We start from the raw sequence: 24,762 nt of genomic DNA, 5'->3' as shown, positions 1-24,762 counted from the left end.
CCGCTTAGTCTGCAGTAACAGAGATTTAGATTAGACTGGGGGGAGGGTGGTGGTGGTGAAATCCCCATCAGTGGAGGTTTTTAAGAACAGATTAGACAGACACCTGTCAGGGATGACCTAGGTTTGCTTGCTCATGTCTCAGGTTTGGGGAGATGGAGTAGATGACCTCTTGAGGCCCCTTCCAGCCCTGCCTTTCTATGATTCTGGGAGTCGAGGATAGGGAGTGCACTGTACTTCAGCAGTCCTCCATGGAGACTTATGTTAGAGCAGTCCTTTGGCAGCTCTGACTTCTATCCAGGGTTAATTTGGTCTCCAGCCAGATCCAAGAACAGGAGAGGTAGAAGAAGTGTTTTAGAACTACTTTTACCTCCCAGTTCCACAGCTGGGCAAAGCACTTTGATAACTGAGCCCTGGGTCTGTTAAGCATGCACTCCCATTAATTCTCCTTGAGACGAGAGATACCATGTTTTGAGGGAAAAGGTCCTAGCTGTAAAAGATTTTACCCCTTAGAACACTGATGAAATATGAAGTGTATGCACTGTATACGTGTGATGCTATAAATACATGCATATGGGTGGGGAGGGTGTATGTGTAGAGAGACAGACAGATCCCCTGTTGAGTGATAGCCCGTTTGTGCTGCTCATGTGGAGCAAACAAAGGTGCTGTAGCTCCTTTATTGGAGTGGAACTCTCTGCTCCAGTAACTGTCATTGCCAAGCCCTGTGCCATCTGCCATATATCTTCCACAGCATGGAACTATCTATAAGTATTGCCAGGGCGAGGCTCAAACCAGAGTCAGGTGGATGGAACCAGCTCTCTGATGTACACTACTCCATGCCAACCAGAGCTCTGGCACAAAAGAGTCTGACTCATAATATTTAATGTGTGCAGAAGATTAGCCCCCCTGACCTGTACCTCATCGTGGTGGAGGGGTGTAACATCTGAAGTAGGGGATTGCTTATTGGAGCTATGCCATGAGCATGAAGGCTGGTCCGAAATATCATCTTGGGCATTATGTGAGGTGGACAGGTCCAAAGAGAACTCTGTAAATGATGGCCAACACAGGCAGCAAAGATGCAGGGCAGCAGCTGCACCTAGCTACCTGAAGTGAAGGAAGTAGCTGAGAAAGACCCAATGGGGCGGGCCAGTACTGGTAGACCAGGAAAAGGTTTGTGTTACTGCGCCTCCATCTCATCCCAGTGGGAGGAGCTATTCTTGGGACAATCGTTCGCTCTTGCTTTTGATCAACATGAATAACTTAGCTCTCAGCACCAAGATTAAATTCCCTGCTCTACTCTTAGCTGTAGATGCCCTGCCATTGCTGTCTTCCCTTGGCACAAATGTGATAGGCTTGTGCAAAAGCCCCCCGGGGGCCATGTGTCCTCTGATGTCAGCAGGCATGTCTTCAGTAAACCATGACAGTGTATACAGTCGTAGCTGGGATCTCCGCCAATCCATCAAAATTGCAACTTGGAATGTTGCAACTCTTCACAGGTATGGTCATCAGGTTGCTGTCTCATGCGAAATGGACTATCTTGGCATATCAATCACAAGACTGATGCCATGAGGTGGAAGATTCATTACTTCTGTATTCCAGTGGCCCAAACCACTGACACAGGGTAGTGTTATTACTGTGAGGCGAGGCCAAGTCCTCCTTGACAACCTGGATGCCTATGTCTTCTTGATTACTTATTGCACTTCTTAAACATCGGCACGGTCACCTCACTGTCATAGTAGTCTATGTGCCAACAGAGGAATCTGTTGATTCAGTCAAAGATCATTTCTACGATCAATTGGAATCTCTAGTAAGCATCGCCCCTCCACATGATAATCTCGTGCTCCTGGGTGACCTAAATGCAGTTACTGGCTCCTGTGAATTGGGCTTGAACAGTTTATTGACCATTACATTCAGGTATATCCAACTAAAATTCTTGCCAGTTGCTCACATTCTGCCCCATTCTAAGGTCATGGTTCAAGCGGTGTAACATACACCGGATGTCATGGATCTCTCATGACAGTGTCACTCCAAAGGAGTTGGACCATATCATCACATGTGATGGGTGTTTCTTCATCTCCTATAAACTATGGTGCACAATGTGCCACGAACAGAGATCACCACCTAGTGGTGGCGTTGACACTCTGACGAATAAGTAAGCCCTCTGCGATGATGAAGTTTGACATTGATGCACTTCTCTGTGTGCCGGGTTTAGCCAGCAGGTTTTATATCGACGTCAGCAATAGATTCTTGGCTCTAGCTGACCTGCCAGATGATGTTGAGGTTGCCTAGTCTCTGTTCACCTCCATCCTCCACCAATTTGCCGAGCAGATGATCGGCTATAGGCACACAGCACGCCAACCATGGCTATTAGAGGAGGCATTCCAGACCATTAAATTTAAGGCCACAGCCTGCCAGCAAGGTGATAAGTGCTCTCATAATCAGCTAAAGCAAAAGTTCAACACCCTGGCACTCCGCAATCCTGAGGCATATTATAACCAAGTGGTGGATGATGTTGAATTTGGCTTAGCTGGGGAGACTTAAAACCAGCATTCCGCGTGATCTACAACTTCAGGAGGCAAGAGATAGTCGCTCTTGTCCATGTAAATTGAATGACAACATTCTCTCACTTTGGGTAGAACCGCCCTTCAGCTGCTCCTTCTTCAGAGCTAGATGATTTGGCAGCCACTGTGGTTTCAAACCCATTGTACTGATGCACCAATGTTGGATGAAGTGCAAACTGAAAAATGGATGCACAGTCAGCACTGATAGCATCCCCCCAGAGCTGCTAAAATGTGCTATTGACCCTGCAGTGGAATCACTTCTGGCCATCTTTTGTCTGGTATTGAGAACTGGAACCTTGCCAGTTGCCTCGAAGGATGGTATTGTGATCTCACTTTATAAGGGACCATACAGTGAATGTAAGAGCTTGTTGTGCATGCCAGGGAAAGTGTTTGTGCATGTTCTGTGTCTAGCACATTTGGAGCCCCTTCTACGTTAGAAATGTTGCCCCCAACAGTCAGGCTTTACAGGTCCACATTAGACGCCATTTTGGCCCTCCACTTGTTGTCGGAGATGCACCATGAATTCAAGATGCCCCTGCACATGGTGTATGTCGATCTTAAGGCTGCATTTGATTCAGTTGTTTGAGTTGTGCTATGGAACTTAAAGGGCATAGGTTTTCCAACCACTCAGGTGGACTTGATTAGCGAGCTGCTTAATGGAACCACATGTACATCTGGGGACTTGTATGTTGGCACCTTTTAAATCTGTATTTGGTGTCAGACCAGGGCTGTGTCTTGGCCCCTGCACTCTTTTGTCAGGCAATGGATTTCATAATGCAGCATTCTGTCAAGTCCATTGGCATTAAGATCAGTTATCTCTCACTCTCAGACCTTGATTATGCTGATGACGTTGGTCTTCTAGTATAGAACCCCAACAAGTTTCATGAGGCACTCCAGCAAATGGAGGAGAAGTCGGCTAAGGTTGGCCTCCATGTTTCGTGGTCGAAGACAAATCTGCAAAACCTAGTACCAAGTCCACCTGTGACTCCAATCTCTTTGAATAATGAAACTGTTGAAGCAGTTTCCAGCTTTCGCTATTTGGGTTCTATACTCACCAGTTTCTCCAGCTCTCACACAGAGGGTCTCCATCAGATTGGTATCGCAGCATCTGCCATGAGTTGTTTACAGCGAATAGGGAATTAACATAACCTCAGCATGATAACCAATTTTAGGATCTATTCGAGCTGTATCCTCTCCATACTGTTGTACAGTTGTGAAACGTGGACATTATGTCGCTCAGACTGGGCAAAGCTGGAGGCTTTCCAAACAAAATGCTAGCATCGTATATTGGACATAAAGTGGAATGACTTAATTGTAATCCAGATATTTACGGTCGCTCCTGTCTACAGACTACTGGGGCTGTTGTCTGCAGATGGCGTCATGCTTTTCAGACATGTCGTGAGAATGCCACAAGGCATTCCAGTGAACATTGTTCACTGGGTAGCTTGTAACATCTGGGATAAAATTCCACCAACCGAGAGGTGGAGGTGACCCAGAGGCAGACCCCCTATTACATGGGTTCATCAAGTCTGTTCCGATGTTGGGCCATTAAGCCATTGCAGCCGCACAGGAATGGACCAAATGGTGAATGATTGCTATGGCTGACTGTTCGGCTAAGCGTTGAAGAAGAAGCAGTTTAGCCAGAATTTCACATGCAATGGAAGGGACTGAGCATGGTATATTTAGAAACTATATGAACAATAATATGAAACCATCAAATAAATACTGCAACTAAAGTTATATTAAAATATAGTGAGTATGTTGACTTTATCATTAACCTTATTACTAGATGGACACAACAGTGTTATTAGCTATGGTAAATATCACTCTTGTACTATATAGATCTTACACAATCCCTTTAACATGAACTACATATGTTCAATAAGATTTATTCTTATGTTAATGATGATATAAATGAATCCTTATGATTAATTGCTTCTATTGTAGTGGATCAGGTTGCTGTAGTGGAATATTTGTGAAAAATGAAATTCTTGTGGGGTTATTCACTGGGGTTATTTACTCCTCTTTGTTGTGGCAGGGTGTGTATGTGTATGTAGTTGCCATTAGTATTAATGGGATTTCTGTACATCCAGGGAATGATCTGCTTACCTTTCTCACTTGCTGTACTACCATATAGAAATAAAATTATTTTTTTCTGTATCATTCAAGATACCAGTATTCCTCATTCAGTTATAACAAACTGCTGCTAACTACATAGATTCTCTGTCTATGTCCACTCACTTTCCCCCTCTCACTGAGTTCTTTTCCTTCACCGAACCCCTGGAAGAGGGCAAGCTCTTGGCTATGTAACAGCAGATCAATCTCTCTCTAGAAACTTTCTCCACTAGCTGATCCTTAAATGGCACCATTATGTAAGTTTCACAGGCTGCATCCAAACATTGTAGACGTCTGTTAGGAAAGGTATTTTCAGCATGGAGCAGCTTTTGCAGTAGCTGCCTGTAGGATGCTAGTTAACAAGCGGAGACTTGTTATAACAGATCAATGCAGCCTTTTAGAACAAAGCAAAACAAAAATCTTTGATTGGATCTGTGCCAACGAGAGGCCATTATGACCTACAGCAGTTAATTTGTTTAGTGTGTTGCTGATGTTATGCTAATTAGGTATTTCTTTAGCAGGGAGGCTGTCAGTTGCAAGTTTCAAATGTGCCTTCCTTAACTTCAGAAGAAAAGTGACATGAACATTGCCTGAAAGTGTAAAACCATAAGCTGTCTGTGACTTTCTTTGTGTACGTGTTTTTATAGTCTGCACAAAGCACGCAGAGCGTGCTTGTTCTTACTTTATCTGAAAACCATTGCACTGGCATCAGCTCAGCTGTAAATGACCTGAAAGACACAAGTCCTTATTCAGACCGTATTAAATATTAGGTCTGTGGTGCCTAGGGCAAAGCAGCAATTTTGATGAGGAGAGGTTCTTCATGTGTGTTTTTGTAAACTAGAAAAATAAATAAAGAGGAAAATAAAGAATTATGAGGCGTAGAGGGTGCAAGAGCTCATTTTAGAGCCTGTCGTTACGACTGGGTTGATCTAGTCCTAGTACTAACCTTATATCTTCTTATAGGGACATTTTCAAGGTTGATAGATCTGCTGACTTTGATTTGGTGTGTAAGGAGCGGTGTGCATCTGATGTCCCTGTATTCCAGGGATGGATGGGTTCTTAGATATGCAGCATATGGATATTTTTGAGAGCTAAGCCTTAGAACTCATTGTCTTATATATGCCCAGAGCCCCTCTTCCTCTCTGCATGGTATTGGATAAGTAGTCGTTGCTTTTCTTAGAGCACCATTCATATAGTTGTAAACTGGGTTTTTAAAAAATGTATACCAAAGAAATACATGGCTATAAAGGGATACTAGCTAACCACTCACAAAAGTAGACTGTCTTTCTAAAGATTAGACTGCAAATACTATTTCTGCCCAGTAACAGTTCTAACTTTTGCATCCTCTGTTTCGGTGTTTCTCAATGAGTGGGTTGCAGCCCTCACAGGGGTCATAACAGGCAAATCAGGGATTTGTGAGGCTTTGAAACTGTTACAATCCAAAGCGAAGAAAATCTCACTTGCCCACTCACCACACACCTTTTCCATTCATTCCATTCCATTCTGTCAACTTCTTGAAACACATGCAAATGAATTTCATATTCTTCATATGGTTATCTTCGATACATCTCAATCTTTAAGTCTTTTTGTAGCAAATGTAAGGGGGTCGTGAAAATTTTTGACTTCAAAGAAGAGGTCATCAATTGGAAAACCTTGAGAAATACTGCTCAACATCATCTATTTCTGTGTCTGCCAACTCGTGGAGCATTTAGTCACCATGCACGCTGGAGACTGGAGCGAGAGTTCCCCCCTATGCAGAGGCAGTTGCTATACCAGGAGAATCAAAACAGCTTACTTCTGTCCACGTTAGTAGGAGCTGTGCTGATCTTGTCAGAGCATTCTTATGTCTTACTGCTCTAAGACAATCCTAGCAGAATAATCACCCAGTTCACCAGTTGTGAAGTGACAGCATTCTGTGCACATAGAAACGCTGTAATTTTTAATTTACTCACCTTTCCGTTTTAACAACTAGTAATGTAATTTATTCAGTAAAACTGAATTTAACCCTCTTTGTTCCATCCTTAACAATGTAGTCCCTAGAGATCAAATATTTAGCTATGTTGATAGGAGAACATCATGGAATCTGAATACTGTTGAGCATGTCTTAATAGATTTCTCTCTCCTTAGCAAAAACTCATGTGGCTCAAAATAGATCTTTGAAGCAAATGAATAGGTAGAAAAATCTTTGTCCTTTTCTACCATATGATTCTTTTATGTCAGAGTCAAGTCCTTTGTTGTAATGTTCTAGGAATCAGAGTTTTGCTTTGATTTTTGTGTCATACACATGAAACTATCAGTGCATTTCAGCTGAACTTGAGCGGCCCATTTGCTAGAAATTGGTCTCTGACTTACTTTAAAACCAGCAGAGTTGTGCCAGTACCTATATGGATAGAACTTGGCCCAAGCCTTAAAATTTGGATCCAGATCTGAATTTCAAACCTCATAATGTTTGGAAGTATTGAATCTTCACTATTGGTTCAGTCCTTTATAGCCAGAAGACCCAGTCGCAAAATTCAAATCCAAGTCAAGGGTGGGCTTGCCCTCCCTTTTACCGGCATCTGTGCCACAAAGATCTGCAAGTGTTTGGATGTGTGGTTTTGGTTCAGGCCTTTCTCTAAAATACTGTTATAACTTTCCTATTATTTGGGGAAATATGAATTGATAATGGACCATGGTTTAATCTCAACTGCACTGGTGAAATTCTGGAGTCATTCTACTGTTGGCAATGGAATCATTTCACATTTTTACACCAGTGTAACTAAAAGCAGAATTTGACCCACTAGCTGGGTTTTGTGGTGTGCATGTTTTAGCTTATGAAAACTAACTTTTATTCAATTCATTGTTTAATGGTGTTACCTTAAGAGTCCAAAGATAATTGCAGTGGCCTAATATGAATTAGTCTTGGAAGAGTTTGAGTTTGGATGGGGGAAGCAATGGAAGTCTCCCAAGCCCTGGCCATTTGAGACACCAATCACAGAAGACTGTGCAGATCATTGTGATATCGATCTCCATCCTTGTATGCTTTGATCTGTAGAGAAAAACATTGTATTTACACTTTGTCTGCTCTCCATTAAGATGACTGGTGCTATTGTTTAAGGCTCTTTGCAGACTCAGACTGACATTATCGTGTTAACTTTCAAAATGTATACTCAGTGAAAACTATTTCGGCAGCCATAAAGGCTAGAGACTGTTTTTAAAATAAGAGTGCTTAGATTCTGGAACACAGGATATCAGCCACAGTGGCAAAGTTCCAACTTGCTGAATGGCTGTGAACCCCGAGTTTTTCTTTGAAGCCAATTTCTGGCAATCTGTGGGATGAAGATGGTATTCTTTTGTCGTCTTCTGTGTTGCTCTTCCAATTTAAAGGCTATTGTGATATCAACAGTAACAATATGACTAGGGTTTTTGTGACCCCAACATTTAGAATCTTTTATCATGACACTTGTCTCATGCAAATGTGAATCATTTGCAAAGCGGTGACACAAATGACAGTCTCTCAGCCCACAACTTGAGCTACTTCAGACAGAACAGAGCTCTCGTCATGAAAAACTAAGATTTTGTTTGTTCTGTAAAGCAGCTGGAATTTAATTTATATTAAGAGATTTGTCCAAGAGAAGAATCCCTCTTATAAAAGACAGTAGTAGCCTTCATTTGGCCCCACCCTTTGGATGCAACTGTGAGAATAGGTGCGTAAAATGGGGGCTAAGTAAGAGTGTATCAGTAATAATTACCTAGATGGTTGTTTAACCATGCAGTAAGTAATGAAGTCAGGGACTGTAATGTCACATCAACTGCATTACCTCATTTTCTCCTCTTGCAGACACAGGGAGGTTAAAAATAATGAGCCTGTCTGCCTTTCCCTATACCCCTGAGCACACTGAATCACAAGTACCTTCTTTCTAAAACAAATTTATTTCTTGCTGCCTCCTTCCCAACAAAGACCTGCTTGTGATGAATACCAGACTTCGCAGCATATTTGTCAAAGCAGCACACCTGTGAGGGTTCCAGCACAAGATAAATTTTGGCGAGCAGGGGGGAGAGAGGCGGTACCAAGAAGGAATAAATCTTAACATGTTCCACCAGGCTGTGAATGAGCATTCTCCTCACAAGAATCACCCCTCTGACAAGTAATGATAAATTACACTCTTTGTTGACACCTTCATCGGGTTATTTATGGCTCATTAATTGAACCGAAAAGGAGACTTGTAGGCGCAGCAGGGGCACCGTACAATGCTTTTTCCAGTGGGTTGGTGCTCAAAGCAAAGAACAAAAAAGGGGGAGGGAGGGAAGGAGAAGGAAAATGCGTGTTTGTGTCTACTCTGGAAACTGTTAGAGAGAGAAATGAAAGGGGTGAGACAGCAGCAAGAGTCCAGAGCTGGGGCAAGCAAGTCCAGGGTTCCCGGGGGTTCTCCTGTGTACTTCTGAAGTGTTCCAGGAGTGTGTATGTTTCTCACCTCTCCCACTTTAGCTCCTCATGTCCCTATGAATTGCCCTGTGTGTTACTGAGCAGTGAAATTGGCATGTCAATAAAGGTGTGGCCTGTCTCCTAGATGGATATAGTGCTCATCTCCCTCTCATCTTTCCTCTTTCTCCTTTGCTCTTTCTGCTGCTCCAGCAACACCCTTGTTGCCAGGTGATGGGATTTTGACAGCAGAATGGGTGGAGAGTTATAATTGTGACATCAGAGCAAAAGAAATTGGACATTTCCTCACAGACAGACAAGGCTATTCTCTCACTGGATATAGATACATAATTCAGAGATGCTGAGTGTAAGAGTGTGTCCCAGAGCCCCATTCAGAGTTCTGTGGCCAGCTGGGTCTGGTGATCAAGAATCATGTGTCAGCAAGGCAGAGGTGGCACTTCTTCTAAGAAGGAGCCAGTCTAAACCAAGAAGAGAGTCCCAAGATACGGGAAGAATCTGGTTGAGTTTATCTCTGCACCAGCCATGCAGAAGGTACCTGCAGGAAGCAGGAATAGAAACCATAACAGGGGAGAGGCTTTAGGAAAGGCCAGGCAGCAAGTCCTGGCTCTGGGAAGGAATTATAGAGTCCATTACAGATTTGGTGCTGAGCTGATGTTGAACAGTGATGTTATAACAAAGCATACGCCAAGAAAGGATGTTAGTTGACTCACAGGATTCTGTGCAATTATGGGGGATCCAAGAATGCCATACTGAGGTAGCAGTCATCTGACTGGGGGGATGTAAGTTCTTCACAGGATGCTGTGATCGCCATTTGTGTCAGTCTGTTAATGGGATGGTATCCGAGATTCTCTGGATGAGAATTTCTCACACTATATTCTCATAGCCCCGCACCTGCAGTACTCTTCACAAACACGCTGTCTGGGTTTCTTTTCACTTACTGCAGTTGTGGATTTAGTAGTTTCTTAAATCACATTCAGAATGTGCCCATTCTGGAGCTGTTCCAGTCCTACGGCTGCAATAGCAGATGCAGGATGTGCACATCCCCAGTGGAGGAGCCCACAGTTCACATCCTTGTTATACTCCCCGCTCACCTCTGTGCCAGCCTATGTAAGACTTGGTGTTTTGTTTCACTCCAGGTAGTGGGTGTGCAGTCTCACGGATGCCATTGCATTGGATGGGAGGTTTCATGACCCTATACTACGATCAGCAAATGTTACCATTTCTTTTTTACTAGTCTTGTTAAGGGATGCTATTTGGGGAGCTGTGAATATTGTACAATTACTGCTGTTGCTTGGAACAATTGACTGTAATCTTTAGGTGCCATAAAATCACACAGGGTATAGAGCCATGATTGAACCTTGGCGTGATGTGACTATGGACTCAAGCACACCTGAATCTTTATAGATTCACTCAGAGGTGAAAGGGTTTGTATTCCATTATCGGTGCCCTGCATCATCTTGTCCCCAGTTACAATTAGACTTTGTACTCACTGTGGAGTGTATACTTCTCTCAGAGGATTTTTGTAACTCCTGGTAACATGAATGAGAGAGACAGATTCCATATCAGAAGGAGAATAAGACACCTTTCTGATTTTTCTCTCTCATTTATTTTCTATGAACTGATAATAAAAGAGTTAATGGAGGGTAGAACTCTTAGCTTGGAGACGGTGGAAATATTCTGGCTTTATGGTGTTGCTCTCAGTAATCTTCTAGCAAAATTTGCTCTGTATAAAGTAAAAGTAATCACTTCTAACCCAAAGCCTATTGCAAATACGTTTAGACCTTATTGTTCTTTATTCTACTTCCCAGAGTATCTAAATTTTTATTGGGAAAATGTGGTAGTTCATTTAAATAGTTATTTTTAAACCTTTCTAAAGATATTTTTTCCTAATAGAAATATCAATTAACTTCAGTATTGTAAACTCTCTACATTTCTGCTCTAGCTCCTGCTGTTCTCTGGTTTCCTGAATAAGCAATAAATAAAATAAAAACAAATAAAGAAATAAAAAATATATATTTCTTTCGCCTGTCTCTTTATTTTGCTGCAACTTCACCTGTAAAAAAAAAAAAATTAATGGAGATATTCTATCTCCTAGAACTGAAAGGGACCTTGAAAGGTCATTGAGTCCAGCCCCCTGCCTTTACTAGCAGGACCAAGTACTGATTTTGCCCTAGATCCCTAAGTGGCCCCCCTCAAGGACTGAACTCACAACCCTGGGTTTAGCAGGCCAATGCTCAAACCACTGAGCTATCCCTCCCCCCAGAACAGTGTATAACAGTCTGACTGTGGTGTGCTGAGGCTGTTGTAAGTTTTCTCAGCAGTTAGGTCTTCTCAAATGTTGATCATGATCTTCCTCAACAATGGAAACTAACAGTCAAGTGCTCTGCCTTTTGCTTTTGGCATCTCTTTAATTTGTACTAAATATGGGGCCTTATTCTAAGGGTGTTCCTAACCATCCAAGTAAATGTGTGTGTAATTTAAATGGGAAATCTAAGATGGTACTCTAGCTTCCTCATTTAACTTTTGCTGGAATCTATCAATTAAAGTAAAAACAAAACTAAACAAAATCCTCCCATAGGGCCAACCTTTCCCAACTTGTGTTCTCATTGATAGCAGTGGCTGCTGGGGGGAGGTCAGCATCTCTAATCAAGTTACTTAATTTGGGTGCCTAAGTATAGATTTAGGCGTTTAATGTCTGCCACCTACATTTGAAAATTTTGTCCTAAATCTCCAGCTTCCTGAGATTTTCCTCTCCCCGACTGAAAAGCAGGGAAAGTGAGAGCAAGGAAAAAAAGACAGCCTTACATGATGCTTTGTTTTGTAAGGGCACCTCTAATTGTGTCAATAGCGTTTGAGTCTGTAGTAGCCAGTTGTTGGTAATTACATCAGAAATGCCCAGTTTGTACATGGTAATTCCAACTATAATTACCATGAAATTATATAACTACAAATTACCCTGTCATGTGGATGCCCTAAATAAGCATGTACAGTACCTGCTCTGTGATAACAAATTAGAATTACATGGTTGGTTAGTTAGTAGTAATATGAGATTTTCAAGTGGCCAGCCAAGCCAGCTAGTTATGTGGGAGAAAGTGTGTCTCTTTCAGATGCCTCGTTTAGACTTTCTAATGGTACATTTATTTCTTTTCTTACACTTGCTTCTGGAAAAGTTACTCACTTGTTGTTCTTGTAAACCCATCCATTCAGTATTGTATTGAATCATGTGCTTTACCATTGCCAGCTACTGTGCTTGTGTGTGTGGCACTGCAATTGTGGAATAGCGCCTGAGGTTTTTTTTTATCACTGATTTTTAATCAAAGGTGTTAAAGAAAGGCCCCATTGTTTTGCAGTTTTACTGAGGACCAATATGATCGTTCAGGGGTAAAAAGGGTTAGTGGGAAAAAATAATTGGGGAGACCATTTTTCTACTCCCTAAGTACAGGTGTAAGCTTTTCCTTTTACATCTGATTTTTGTTGCGGAGGGAGGAGAGAGTAGAGGAGTGGAGGGAAGGGAAATCAGGGATATAGGAGGAGCATGTCACAAGCAAAAGAGAACCTGCCTTCTCAAAGATTTAACTGTCCTTTTCACAGAATGCCCCGATGTAATTCTTTTCTGATTGACAAAATGAGAGAAACATTAATCTTTCTCATTTGGTCTTTTATCTCTCAATATGACAAACAGCAGAAGAAAGACGATCCTGAAGGCCAGATAATGGTGCACTAGCACTAGCAAGTAATTTTGATAGCATGTCTAGACTGGGACTGACGCACTCCAGAATGTAATCAAACTGCAAAAGTGGGAGCACACTTTACATCAGCCAGAAATGTAATGTTGCTATTAATCTTACTCTGTGATGAGCGGGAGGATCAGCCTTCGATGGATAAAGAACTGCTGAAACATGGTAGACTTATATTCCAAAAATGTTGTTAAACTTCTTGTAACCATAGCTACAAACAAAGCTATTATGGAAAATGGCTTTGCCATATGAAAGCAATCATTACGTTAACCAGGTATGGGAGGTGAGCAAGGATGGTAAATTGAAAGGAAAATGCATTACATTTTTCCTTGGCTGTACACTCTTTATTTTTTGTAAAATGTGGACGGTAGTGTCACTAAGTCCCAGCAGGTGGCAGAATAAAAAAAAGTTGTTGTATTGCTTTATTTGCAAGTTTGCATTAGCTTCTTGTATTTTGTTTAAAATTCTTTGGATTCTGCTCTGAAACCAGTGGCTTGCTCTGATGAGACTATGTTGCATACTGATTTTATTGTGCAATTGAACTAGTTTTTAAAACCACAGTGGTAGCAGACTTAGTCAATATGTTTGGGATGCTTGTTTCATGCACAATTCTCTGCTATATTTTAATTTTTAATAATATCGAAGTACCTTAATTACCCAATCTCATATAGGATTGTTGTAGCCCAGAGGTCCTCACGCTTTTTCATTTTGTGGACCACATATCAATAAGAAAATTTTCTCATGAACCCACCTCCTTTCCCAATGGTAGTTGAATAACATCCATGTGGAAAGTGCAGCAGCTGCTTACTTGTAAAAGTAACGTTAGGAAAGTACACAATTGTGGCTGTATACCTCATGGGTACTATCCCTTTTAGAGCCATTTTTCAATTGCTCTACTAGACCAACTGCACCTCTTACAAATGGGCTTGCACAACTCCAAGTTAAAGTAATTATCAACTTTTGGGCCAATCTACGTTAGCCAGTCTCTCAGGCCTATCCTAACATGAGCTAGGTCGCCTCCTTCTTAGTCAAGATGAAGGATTTCCAAACAGGTGTACAAACTCAGGTGGAAGTTCTAGTCAGAGGTTCTTCCCCTTGTGTCTCCAGGAGAGACCCTTTGAAAGGCAAACCATTATAGGAACAGCAGTTGGTTCCAGCTGAAGTTCTTCTGGTTTCCTAGCATTCACAATAATCCCTTGATTATCAGTTAGGTGCATGCTGGGGCTGTGTGCATTTATAACCTTCACCATAATGGATGTATAAATTGAAAGGAAAATACATTACATTTTTCCTTGGCTGTATACTCTTTATTTTTTGCAAAATGTGGAAGGTAGTGTCACTAAGTCCCAGCAGGTGGCAGAATAAAAAGAAGTTGTTGTATTGCTTTATTTGCAAGTTTGCATTAGCTTCTTGTATTTTGTTTAAAATTCTTTGGATTCTGCTCTGAAACCAGTGGCTTGCTGTGATGAGACTATGTTGAATACTGATTTTATTGTGCAACTGAACTAGTTAGCCAGTCTCTCAGGCCTATCCTAACCTGAGCTAGGTCGCCTCCTTCTTAGGCAAGATGAAGGCTTTCCAAACAGGTGTACAAACTCAGGTGGAAGTTCTAGTCAGAGGTTCTTCCCCTTGTGTCTCCAGGAGAGACCCTTTGAAAGGCAAACCATTATAGGAACAGCAGTTGGTTCCAGCTGAAGTTCTTCTGGTTTCCTAGCATTCACAATAATCCCTTGATTATCAGTTAGGTGCATGCTGGGGCTGTGTGCATTTATAACCTTCACCATAATGGATGTATAACTTCATTCAACATTCGTTAGCAGCTGGAAATGAGGAGTACCAGCACCACATATGACCTGCCAATTTTCCATAGGTCACTGATGGTCCATAGACCGTACTTAAAGAACTGCCCATCTCACCATATAAGTTCATTGTTATTTGTGCGTGCGCTTTAGTCTCCATTTCAAGTTGATGTGTCTTGAGTGGATCATAAAAACTTGTATTTGTAATAAAAGGCAGAATACCAGAAATTCCAACACTGAAAATGAAACGATCACAGAAGAATTAATAGTTTTCCTGTTGTTTGTTTCCTGACTTCTGCTTTCCTCTTTGTTTTAGATTGGTCCACACTGTAGGACTTTTCTTGGTTCCTACCATATTTTCCAAAAGCAGTAAAGAATTTGCAGGAGATGAAGTTGGAAATATTTTTAAACAAGTGTCCTTTAGACAACTGGAATATTTCAGAACATTTTTCTGAGGGTTCTTGATCATTGTTATTATAATGAATGTATATAGTCTAGCAATCAGACAGGTTTTGAGCCTGGCCAAGTGCTTTTTTAATCTCAGCATGGTCTAGGATTGAATCGGGCATATGCAATTTACTGAAAAACCCGGCATAATTCTTTGGGTTGGTTGTCTAACTGCACGTTGTTGTTAGTCAGTGCTATTGCAGATTCTGTTGTCTGCTACTACAGAAAACTTTATTGACCATCAAAACTATACTTAGTTTTTGTTACTAGAGCTGGTAAAAAAAAACCCATGAAAGTTATTCTGAAAAATGTGTCCATTATCCATAAAAAAAAAAAAAAATTATAACCAGCTCTGTTTATTAACTGCATATAATGTCAGGGTGGCTCTGTTCAGATGCCAGAGTTCTTATTTGGGAGGGTTGCTTTAAAAGTTGCTAGCATCTTGAATGCCAACTATCTTAAACCAGTCCAGACTATTGCTGCTGTTGCTGATAGTAGTTTAATTTCTCTCCCCCCCAGGTTCCAGCTTTGAAATCAGTTGAGTACCAGACCATATACCAGTTTGGAGTATCTAATCCAAACAGATTAAATTTCTCCTGCCTAAACATGTCTATGACCACTGATTACAAATTTACAAGTTCTGCCTACATGGGTTCCTGGTTAAACTGCTCCATTTCTAAGGGCTCATTGTTAGAACCACTTTCCTCTTTTTCAGGAGCACTCAGAGAACTATTTCAAAGCCTATATGTTCTAGAGACTATTTATTTCCATGTAGCTACGGGAAGAGAAATCTTTTGATTTCTCTGCTCAGTCTGTGTTACTCTCTGAGGTACTAGTATTTTCTGTGCCCTGGGATATGTCTCATCTGACTGGTTTCCCAACATTTTACCTATACAGATTTAATGGACAGTGTATTAGCTGTATCATGATTCTATGGAAACAGCTGCAAAGGACATTCACAATCTGATACTGCTAATGTATTCTTTGGAAATCAAATTGAAACCCTTTCCCATTCCAACAGTTATCAAGCCAGACTATCGGTTCTTTTCTTATTTGCAACACTAAGTTATACCACCAACTCCCAGTGGCACTAATAAGGGGACACGTGTCTCATTATTTTCCTAAATTTCACTGTAATATTGAACCTAAATATCACAAAAGACAGAGAAATACCTAGGCAATTTGAAGTAAGTTGGTAAGATGAGATATTCAAATCTTAGGATAAATCTTAATGCAAGGATCCTGGTAAATCAGGTCAGGAATATAAGCAGTGACACTTCAGTACTCTTCCAATTAGTCTCCATAGCTCAAATGACAGACGCTGTCCACTGGAGTATAACAGATTATGTCTGCAAAAAAAAAATCCATATTGCTCCACAGACGTACATACGATGTATATAATGCCTTGCCATGAATATCGTACTTTTATTAGTATGCTGTGTGGTATGACTGTAAGCAGCTAAGAAATTAACTTTATTTTTTCCCTTTGCAAATCAGTTCTGCATCTGAAGGCTACAGATAAATACAGCTGTTCAAATGTGAGCTTTGAAAAAATGTCAAATAGATTTGAATCGGCAGGGCAGGTGAGGTAATATCTGTTATTGGACCAACTTCTGTTGGTGAGAGAGACAAGTAGATTTGTATATCACCCTCATAGGAAACAACTGTTATCTGAGTGTGGCATTGTGACCATGTATGTGCTATACTTCTGTATGAGACTTTTTTGCACTAATTTACTGTGTTTCATGAGATAGTATTTTTTGACCAGCAATGATAGTGTTTTCCTAAGATAAAGATTGCCAGAGGTGTCTCTGTGGTGCTATACTACTAATAGTCCTTTGTGTTTTAAAAGCAGATGAAAGAGCCAGTTATGTTTATTTAACCGAGAGAATCCTGAATGTGTTGAGGTGGGGACCAGCATAACTAGGTTCACAGACCCTGGTAATGTCCTAGATTATTCCATTCGGAGAAGCTTTATAAACACACTAAACAATGTGTACCCAAGCAAGATGCGGCATTATTGTTCAGTTAGACCAGGTAAATATGGCATATAACCTTTATGTTTCAGAATTGGCTAATGATCTCTGGACACAAGATGGAGGTGTTTAGTGGCGTTATTTTTGTTAATAAGAGATTGCTTGGTGCAATAGATAAATTTTTTTCGAGTGAAATTGCTCATGATGAATTTCCACATACAACATCTGGTATCTCAGGGTATGTCTTCGCTGCAGAGTTAGTCCAGCTATTACTTAGGTGTTGCCCCTAATCCCCATCCTGTCCACACAAAAAATGCTCTCACCTGAGTTCAATGGTGCTTTCAACCTGGGCTAGCTGTAGGGTGACCAGATAGCATGTGTGAAAAATCGGGACAGAGGGTGGGGGGTAATAGGAGCCTATATAAGAAAAAGCCCCAAATATCAGGACTGTCCCTATAAAATTGGGACACCTGCTTGGGGTATAGGCTGGAGCCCGGGTTCCAATGGTAAACTGGAGCCAGATTGCGCGAACCGGTTGTTAAATTTTGAAGCGGTTTTAGAACCGGTTGTTAACCCGCTTCCCTATGAAGATGGGGCGCTGCGGTTTTGATGGGCTCCGGTCGGGAAGTGATGTAATTCCTCCTCCGGCCACTGGGGGCGCTGCACTGCGGGAGCCATGTGGGCTGCCGCCTGGCCCTGTTGCTGCTGCTGCTGCTCCCCTGGCCCTGGGGCTCCCGCTGCTGCCTGGTGGGTCCCCGGCTGCTCTGCTAGGCCTGGGCTGCATCCTGCTGCCCGGTCTGCTCCGAGACGCTCTCCCCGTGAGTATCTGCACCCCCTGCCCACAGCCAGCCCCTGCCGCACCCCCTGCCCTGCCCGCAGCCACGCCCTGCCCTGCCCGCGGCCAGCCCCTGCCACACCCCCTGCCCTGCCCGCAGCCAGCCCCGCTGCCCCTGCCCACAGCCAGCCCCTGTCGCACCGCCCTGCCCACAGTCAGCCCCGCACCCCCTGCCCTGCCTGCAGCCAGCCCCTGCTGCACCCCCTGCCCTGCCCTAGGGTGACCAGATTACATGAACAAAATATTGGGACACATGGGGGGGGGGCAGGTCCGGAGCGCTGCCGAATAAAAAAAAAAAAAAAAGCCAAGCCAGAGCCCCGCACCCCCTGCCCATCCTGCAGCCAGCCCCGCACCCCCTGCCCTGCCTGCAGCCAGCCCCCACCCTCTGCCCACAGCCAGACCCTGCCGCACCCCCTGCCCTGTCTCCAGCCAACCGCTGCCACACACCCCTGCCCGAAGCCAGCCAGCCCCACACTCCTCTGTATCCAGCCCTACCAACCCCTGCCGCACCACTCCTGCGGCCCTGCCTGAAGCCAGCCAGCCCCACACCCCCTGCCTCCAACCAGCCCCGCACTCCTTTGCCTCCAGCCAACCCCGCACCCCCTTGCCTCCAGTCAACCCCGCACCCCCTTGCCTCCAGCCAACCCTGCACCCTCTGCCCTGCCCGCAGCCAGCCCTGGACCCTGCCTCCAGCTAGCCCTGCCCCACGCCCCTGTCTGCAGCCGGCCCCAGTCCACTGGTGCCCTGCAGTTCCCAGGGCAGTAACCCTGCACACCTGCTTCAATGAGGGGGGCATGGAGCAGCTGGGACCCACACATGTGCACAGGGTGACCAGACAGCAAGTGTGAAAAATCGGGACAAGGGGGTTGGGGGTAATAGGAGCCTATATAAGAAAAAGACCCAAAAATCAAGACTGTCCCTATAAAATCAGGACATCTGGTCACCCTAGACACCCCCAGGGTGTGGCGGGGACCCACACATGTGAAATGGAGCTCATTTCTAGTTCAGGCCCATCTTTTTAAAAAAGAACTTTAGGTAGGGTTAACATACATCCGTATTTTCCTGGATATGTCAGGCTTTTTGGTTCTTAAATCGCCGTCCGGAGGAATTTTTAAATTCCGTGAAAATACGGACGTATGGTAACCCTATTGGTACAAAAAATACATACTGTGACACATCCCTTAAATCAGAACTTTTTATAGGGAACCGGTTGTTAAGATTTTGGCAGCTCATCATTGCTGGGTTCCACTTTCATTTTCACCCACCCACTTTGCAGGGAGGGTGCAAGCTAAATCATGCCAGTGCTGATTGTCTTTCAGTGCTTTCTCAGTTTCCCCCATGTGCCAGAAGGACAGAGAAATTTTCCCACAAAGAATCACAAAGGGGAGTGGCTCAGCTTACTGTAGCTATGGGATCTGCCCCCAGAAGTCTTTGTGACAATGATAACGTAAATCCGATAGGACTTTGCAGTGTGACTGCTTACAGCTGGGCTAGGCTAATCCAGATTCTCAGGTCCGGGTGCCAATCTCATGGGCTCATTCTGCAGTGAAGACATACCTTCCAAGAGAGGTTGAAAGGTTTGTGAAACAGCTGTAAAGTGCAAGGCTTATGTGTGCTAATGACAGCTGAGTTGTGCAAAGTTACAGCTAGAAAGTGGTTAGTTAATTCACTGACTTTTCACTGTGGGCTGCATTTCCAAGCTGGATCAGAGGGGACATTCTTCTAAAAGCTTGTTCCACTGAATACATCAAAGGTTTTTGGTGTGTGTTCATCACCAGTAATCAAATGTTCTGAAATGTCTGTTGGTTTAATGATGATTTAGAAATGTATCTACAGCCTCTAATTTATTCTGGAGAGTTAATCAATATCAACATATGGCCTCATTGGTTTCAGTATCACAGTATATCACCTTTAGAGTATTTTTTGAATATCAAAGGAATTACTAGAAGCTCAGAAAATATTAATGAGGGGCGTTCATAGTTCAGATAGGTCTTGGAAGGTATATCTCTACCACTTCTTGGCCAATACCCTCTGTGGTTTGATAATAACCAAGGCATTTTCAAGCACTAAATGTAGTTTGCTAAATATGAATGAATTTGTTGTTAAACTTTTGCATAATGTCATATTGCTTGTGCACTAACAAGAAAGGAAGAAACCCAGCTTTGTATTACATTAGGAATCTCTTTCCCCAGCATTCTGGTTCAGCATAACAGCTTATATATAAGTGGTTTAAATAACAGAATTGAGATCCTCATATTACTTTGTCCTTTTTTGTGATGGAGATGTGTGACAGAGCATGTAGACCCTGTCTCTGGGCTAGCAGTGAAATTGTTAACCCACCTTTTCCAGGAAGGGCCACAGCAATCTGTACTGATTGCAGAGGCACTCAGGAGGGGGTGGATACAGTTGAAAGGAAGGGGAGGGCTCCCTCCCACTCTCTGTAGGACGCCAGTTGCTGGAAGGCATTGGGATGGAAGGAGGTGAGTAGAAAGAACTGTGAGAGTCTGAGGGGTTGGAAGGGCTGATGAGCACTGGGAAGGTATGTGGACACATCTGCGAAGCCTTGCTAACCAGACAAGGAACTGGCTGTTCTTTGGGTAGGCCAAGCCAACTGTTTCTTTTCTTTCATGGCTTAATAAATTAGACCCCATACGGGGGAATATTAATTGAATCATATATTGTGTAGTGTGTGAGTATTACTGTGGCTAAGAAAGAGGGGTAACTGAGGTACAGCAGTACACCCTGGCTGGGGAGGGATAAAGTAGCTCAAAGTAATAATGCACTATTATTTTCCTGTGATGTTAGCCGTTTGATTATTGAATGGATTTAGGTAACCTGCTCAAGACCATAAATCGATCTTTCTTAAAACTCACAAATGTAATTCCATGCTCATCCTGGAGGATTTCTCTCCCAATACAATATATTGTATAGCACACGCTTACATGTTGGCAGCAGTGGTGAAGAAGTTAGAAATCACTAAATTACTGCACACGTGTCTGAGAGACTGCAGTGTACAGATAAAAGCAAATAACTGCTGTATTTCCAGGCCATATCCTCTGTTCCACCTCAGTGTATATAGACAGAACGGATAAAACTAGTAGAGCTGCAGCACTGTGCAATATCCTTCCCCGACTGTATGGACTGGCTTCTGCAGTATGGGAGGGGGCCGGCTGGGGGTATGAAGCAGCTGAGATGGCCACTGTCTGCAGCACCCTATCACTCAAACCTTCTGGACACTGTGGGTAAATTAATGCTCACCTTGGGATTATAAACTTGTCTGCTTTGCCATGCTATGAATAGGAGCAGTGGCAAGATCCTGAGGCATCACAAAGTCTGGAGGGCTTCTGTGAATCCTGAACGTTGAGCTTGGGGACTCATTTGCCCACTGGATGAAGGTCTTTATTAGCAGATTTTCCAAGGAAAAGTCTGAAGGATAGAACTTTTAACTGGCTAGCAATATATGCAATAAAGCTCTTTAACCTGTTCTGTTCTTTAAGTTGATCTCCTTTAGTTTACAGAAGCCTGAAGAGAAGAATTTCTTAGGATGGAGCGGAATATGACACTTCAAATGTATTATGCAAACGAAAGACAGCTGGGGAACTTCTTCAAGTGGGCCCCCATTTGAGGTTTGGCATTCAGCACTACAGCTACAATGAAACTGTAATGTTGATGGTGCAGTTGACAGTTTTGGGTTTCTGTTGATTACATTTGAATAGAAGGATGCTTAGAATTCATCAGCTCAGTATTTACTGGTTCATTTTGTAGCATCTATGGGAAAATTCTCAAAGTCTAGGGATCACTGCAGTATGATTTCGGCTACCGGCAGGAATTAGCTAGCCCGATATTTATTGATTATTATTTATTTTAAAAGTAGAGCTTCCCTCTCTCAATAACTGCATGATGTTGCAAGTGTGAAAATAAATTTTAATTAGAGGAATGGTCGAATTTTTCATATAGGAAAGATACCAAACAAGAGAGCCCACTGTAAAATCTTTACATCCTGTTTTGATGATATCACAGTAAAAGGCTTAGACTATGGCAAAAAGAACTTTTGAGAAGAAATGAATCACTTGTAGATTTGCTTCCATATTTATGATGTGCTTCTAAAATATTTATCAGTGTTTCATTGACATTTGTATGAAAACATTTTATATACCCAAAAAATAGATGTTAGATATAAATAATTATCATTTTTTGCCAATGCAGCGCCAACAAGGGAATTCCATCTGAGCGATAATTTGTATGTTTACTTCCTACAGTCATGTAGAAGTGCAGTGCCTGGATACAGAAAAATATATCTATGAATAAAAATAACCAGTTCTAATCTACACTGCTGAATTTGAGCAGATTTGTTAAAGCTGTGAAAATGTCCATTGACATGCTTAATTTTGCTGAGACAACAAGTCATGTGTAGGAGCTCTAGATAAACTAATAGGCCTATCATCTTTCTCATTCTTGCAGTTGTGTATTTATTAAAATAACAGATTTGCTCCATCCTTTGCCCCAGACCTGCGGCTCGTGACCTTTTTCATCTTGTGAAGCCAAGTTACAACAAACAAAAGTTGCAGTTACTCCCTCCTGTAAAGAAAAGAAGGGTGATTGCAAGCTTTCCTGAACCTGTTCGTGACCACCCAACCATGCCTCAGATCTGCTTTTGTCTGCACAAGTGCATTATGAGATATGTGGAAGAGTACAGGGATATCAAAAGTGTCTGTGGGAATGGGTGCAGGAGCACAGAAACATACCCAGTGCTTTCTCTATATAAAGCTGTTCTAATGAGCAAAGGCTTTGCCACCTTGTGGTAAATTCAGACCTGTTACCTTTCCTGATTGGGCCAGCATGTCCCTGTTTTTAGCAGCCCCAAACAGCTCCAAGCCTAAAATTACTCTACACAGGATCTTTATGATTAGAGTGCTCCAACTCACCAAGGCCCTAGACTTGGAGCTATGGCTGGCTGAGTGACACTGGGCAGTGCTCTAGCCTGCTGTCCCTTGGTTCTGGGGCTTGTTCCACATCCCAACTCTGGCATGAGTTTTGGTATTTGGGCCATTTTGTATGAGAGAATGTCCATTCGTAAACATGTAAATTAGGACATAGCCTCATTTGCATAAACTCTCCACAATTCTGGTGCTGCAGGTTCAATGGGTGTTAAGTGCATGATTTTGGGAGGCAATTGAGGTTTCAATGGAAGTGGTTATCTCCATTTTAACGACTCTACAGAAAGGATTGCAAATGCTGTAGAATTATTAGAATGTAAATAATATCCAGATTGTTGAAATTAACACAATCTGGCAGACAACAGAAATAATTTTCACATTACTGTGATATAGTGGAGGACACCAGCATAATGTGGGAGTGATTCTGTAATGCATATTTAATAGTCAGCAAAACTGATCCTCTAGAACGGGTTGGCAAACAACGGCCCGCGGGCCTGATCCAGCCCACCAGCCGTTTTAATCCAGCCCTCAAGCTCCTGCTGTGGAGCGGAGTCTGGGGCTTGCCCCGCTCCGCCGCTCCAACCGGGGAGCAGGGTCGGGGGGTCGCTCCCTGCGGCTCCTGGAAGCAGCAGCATGTCCCCCCCTGCGGCCAATGGGAGCGGCAGGGATGGTGCCTGTGGATGGGGCAGCACGCAGCAGAGCTGTCTGGCCGCTCCTCCGCGTTGGAGCCAGAGGGGGGACATGTCACTGCTTCTGGGAGCTGCTTGAGGTAAGCACCGCCCGGAGCCTGCACCCCTGAGCCACCCTCCCCCCGCCTTGCATGCCCCAAGCCCCTGCCCCAGCCCTGATCCCCCTCCTGCACCACAAACCCCTCATCCCCAGCCCCACCCCAGATCCTACACCCACAGCCAGAGCCCTCACCCCCCCATGCCCCAGCCCTGATCCCCCTCCCGCCCTCTGAACCCCTTGGTTCCAGCCTGGAGTACCCTCCTACACCCCACACCCCTCATCCCCAGCCCCACCCCAGAGCCTTCACCGCACCCCAGCCCCAATTTCGTGAGCATTCATGGCCCGCCATACAATTTTTATACCCAGATGTGGCCCTCGCCAAAAAGTTTTCCCACCCCTGCTCTAGATACTGTGAATCTGAAAGAATCCCTCATTCTGCTTTTCACTGAGACAAATGGAAGTGCTCTTGCTGTGAGCTATTGTGACTATAACTCCAGGAGAAGGACATTCTCAGGAGACAGCATTTGCCTTGAGTTTGCTCACTGCTGCTACAGTACTAAGAGCTGCCAAAGCACAGTACAACATATAAAGCTTTGAATTCAGTCATTCAGGGTAACCAAATTTTAGAATTGTTCCCATGAGCATTTGCTGCAGAAGTGCTTGCATCTTTGTTCATTGGGCAAAGAATGGAAATAATACCATGTGACTTACCAGTCTAGTACAGCTAAGCAGCACAGCTTTAATCACGAGTACTTAACTCAGTGAGCTGTTGGTTGGTTGGGCTTTTTAAAATTGCAAAAAGGAAAATTTGAATAACTAGGATTATAAATTTGAGGCACTTGCAATCTTCCTTGAACAGCAAAAAGCTAAATTTGTTAGATAAATGATTTACTCACTGAGCTCTACTTTGGAGACGCATTGAATAAGAGTTGGGATTTGGGACCTTTTAGAATTCTGAGCCATTAATGAAAGGAAATGGCCTTCCATTTTTTTTAAATAACTTTATTTTTGTGTCAGAATTTTAGGGCAAAATAGCACATCAAGTGCTTAACTTTAAGCACATGAGTAATCCCAGTGAAATCAGTGGCACTGCTCATGCGCTTGTGTGATTTGCTGAACAAGGGTATAAATCTATTTACAGGTAAATGTAAAGATCAGTGCAAAAATGAATTAATAGGACAGGTAGCTACACAGTTTCTTTATATA

The 24,762-nt window shown here is 43.0% G+C and overlaps 1 protein-coding gene across 9 annotated transcripts in view; it reads left to right on the top strand.

Annotated features, from left to right (window-relative positions):
• RORA (RAR related orphan receptor A) overlaps window positions 1-24,762 on the top strand; it is a 563,622-nt gene that overhangs the window by 223,017 nt on the left and 315,843 nt on the right. For 2 of the 9 annotated variants that reach the window (XM_065558345.1, XM_065558340.1), the window contains exon 2: window positions 12,779-12,998. The exons of the other annotated variants lie outside the window; for them this stretch is intronic. In XM_065558345.1, coding sequence (XP_065414417.1) covers window positions 12,926-12,998 — 73 coding nt within the window. In that variant the 5' untranslated portion in view covers window positions 12,779-12,925. The remainder of the gene's footprint in view (window positions 1-12,778; window positions 12,999-24,762) is intronic. 9 annotated transcript variants of the gene reach the window in all.

This window comes from Chrysemys picta, chromosome 10 (assembly GCF_011386835.1).
Source record: "Chrysemys picta bellii isolate R12L10 chromosome 10, ASM1138683v2, whole genome shotgun sequence".
Classification (NCBI taxonomy): Eukaryota; Metazoa; Chordata; order Testudines; family Emydidae; genus Chrysemys; species Chrysemys picta.
This window is presented reverse-complemented; position numbering and strand designations above follow the sequence as displayed.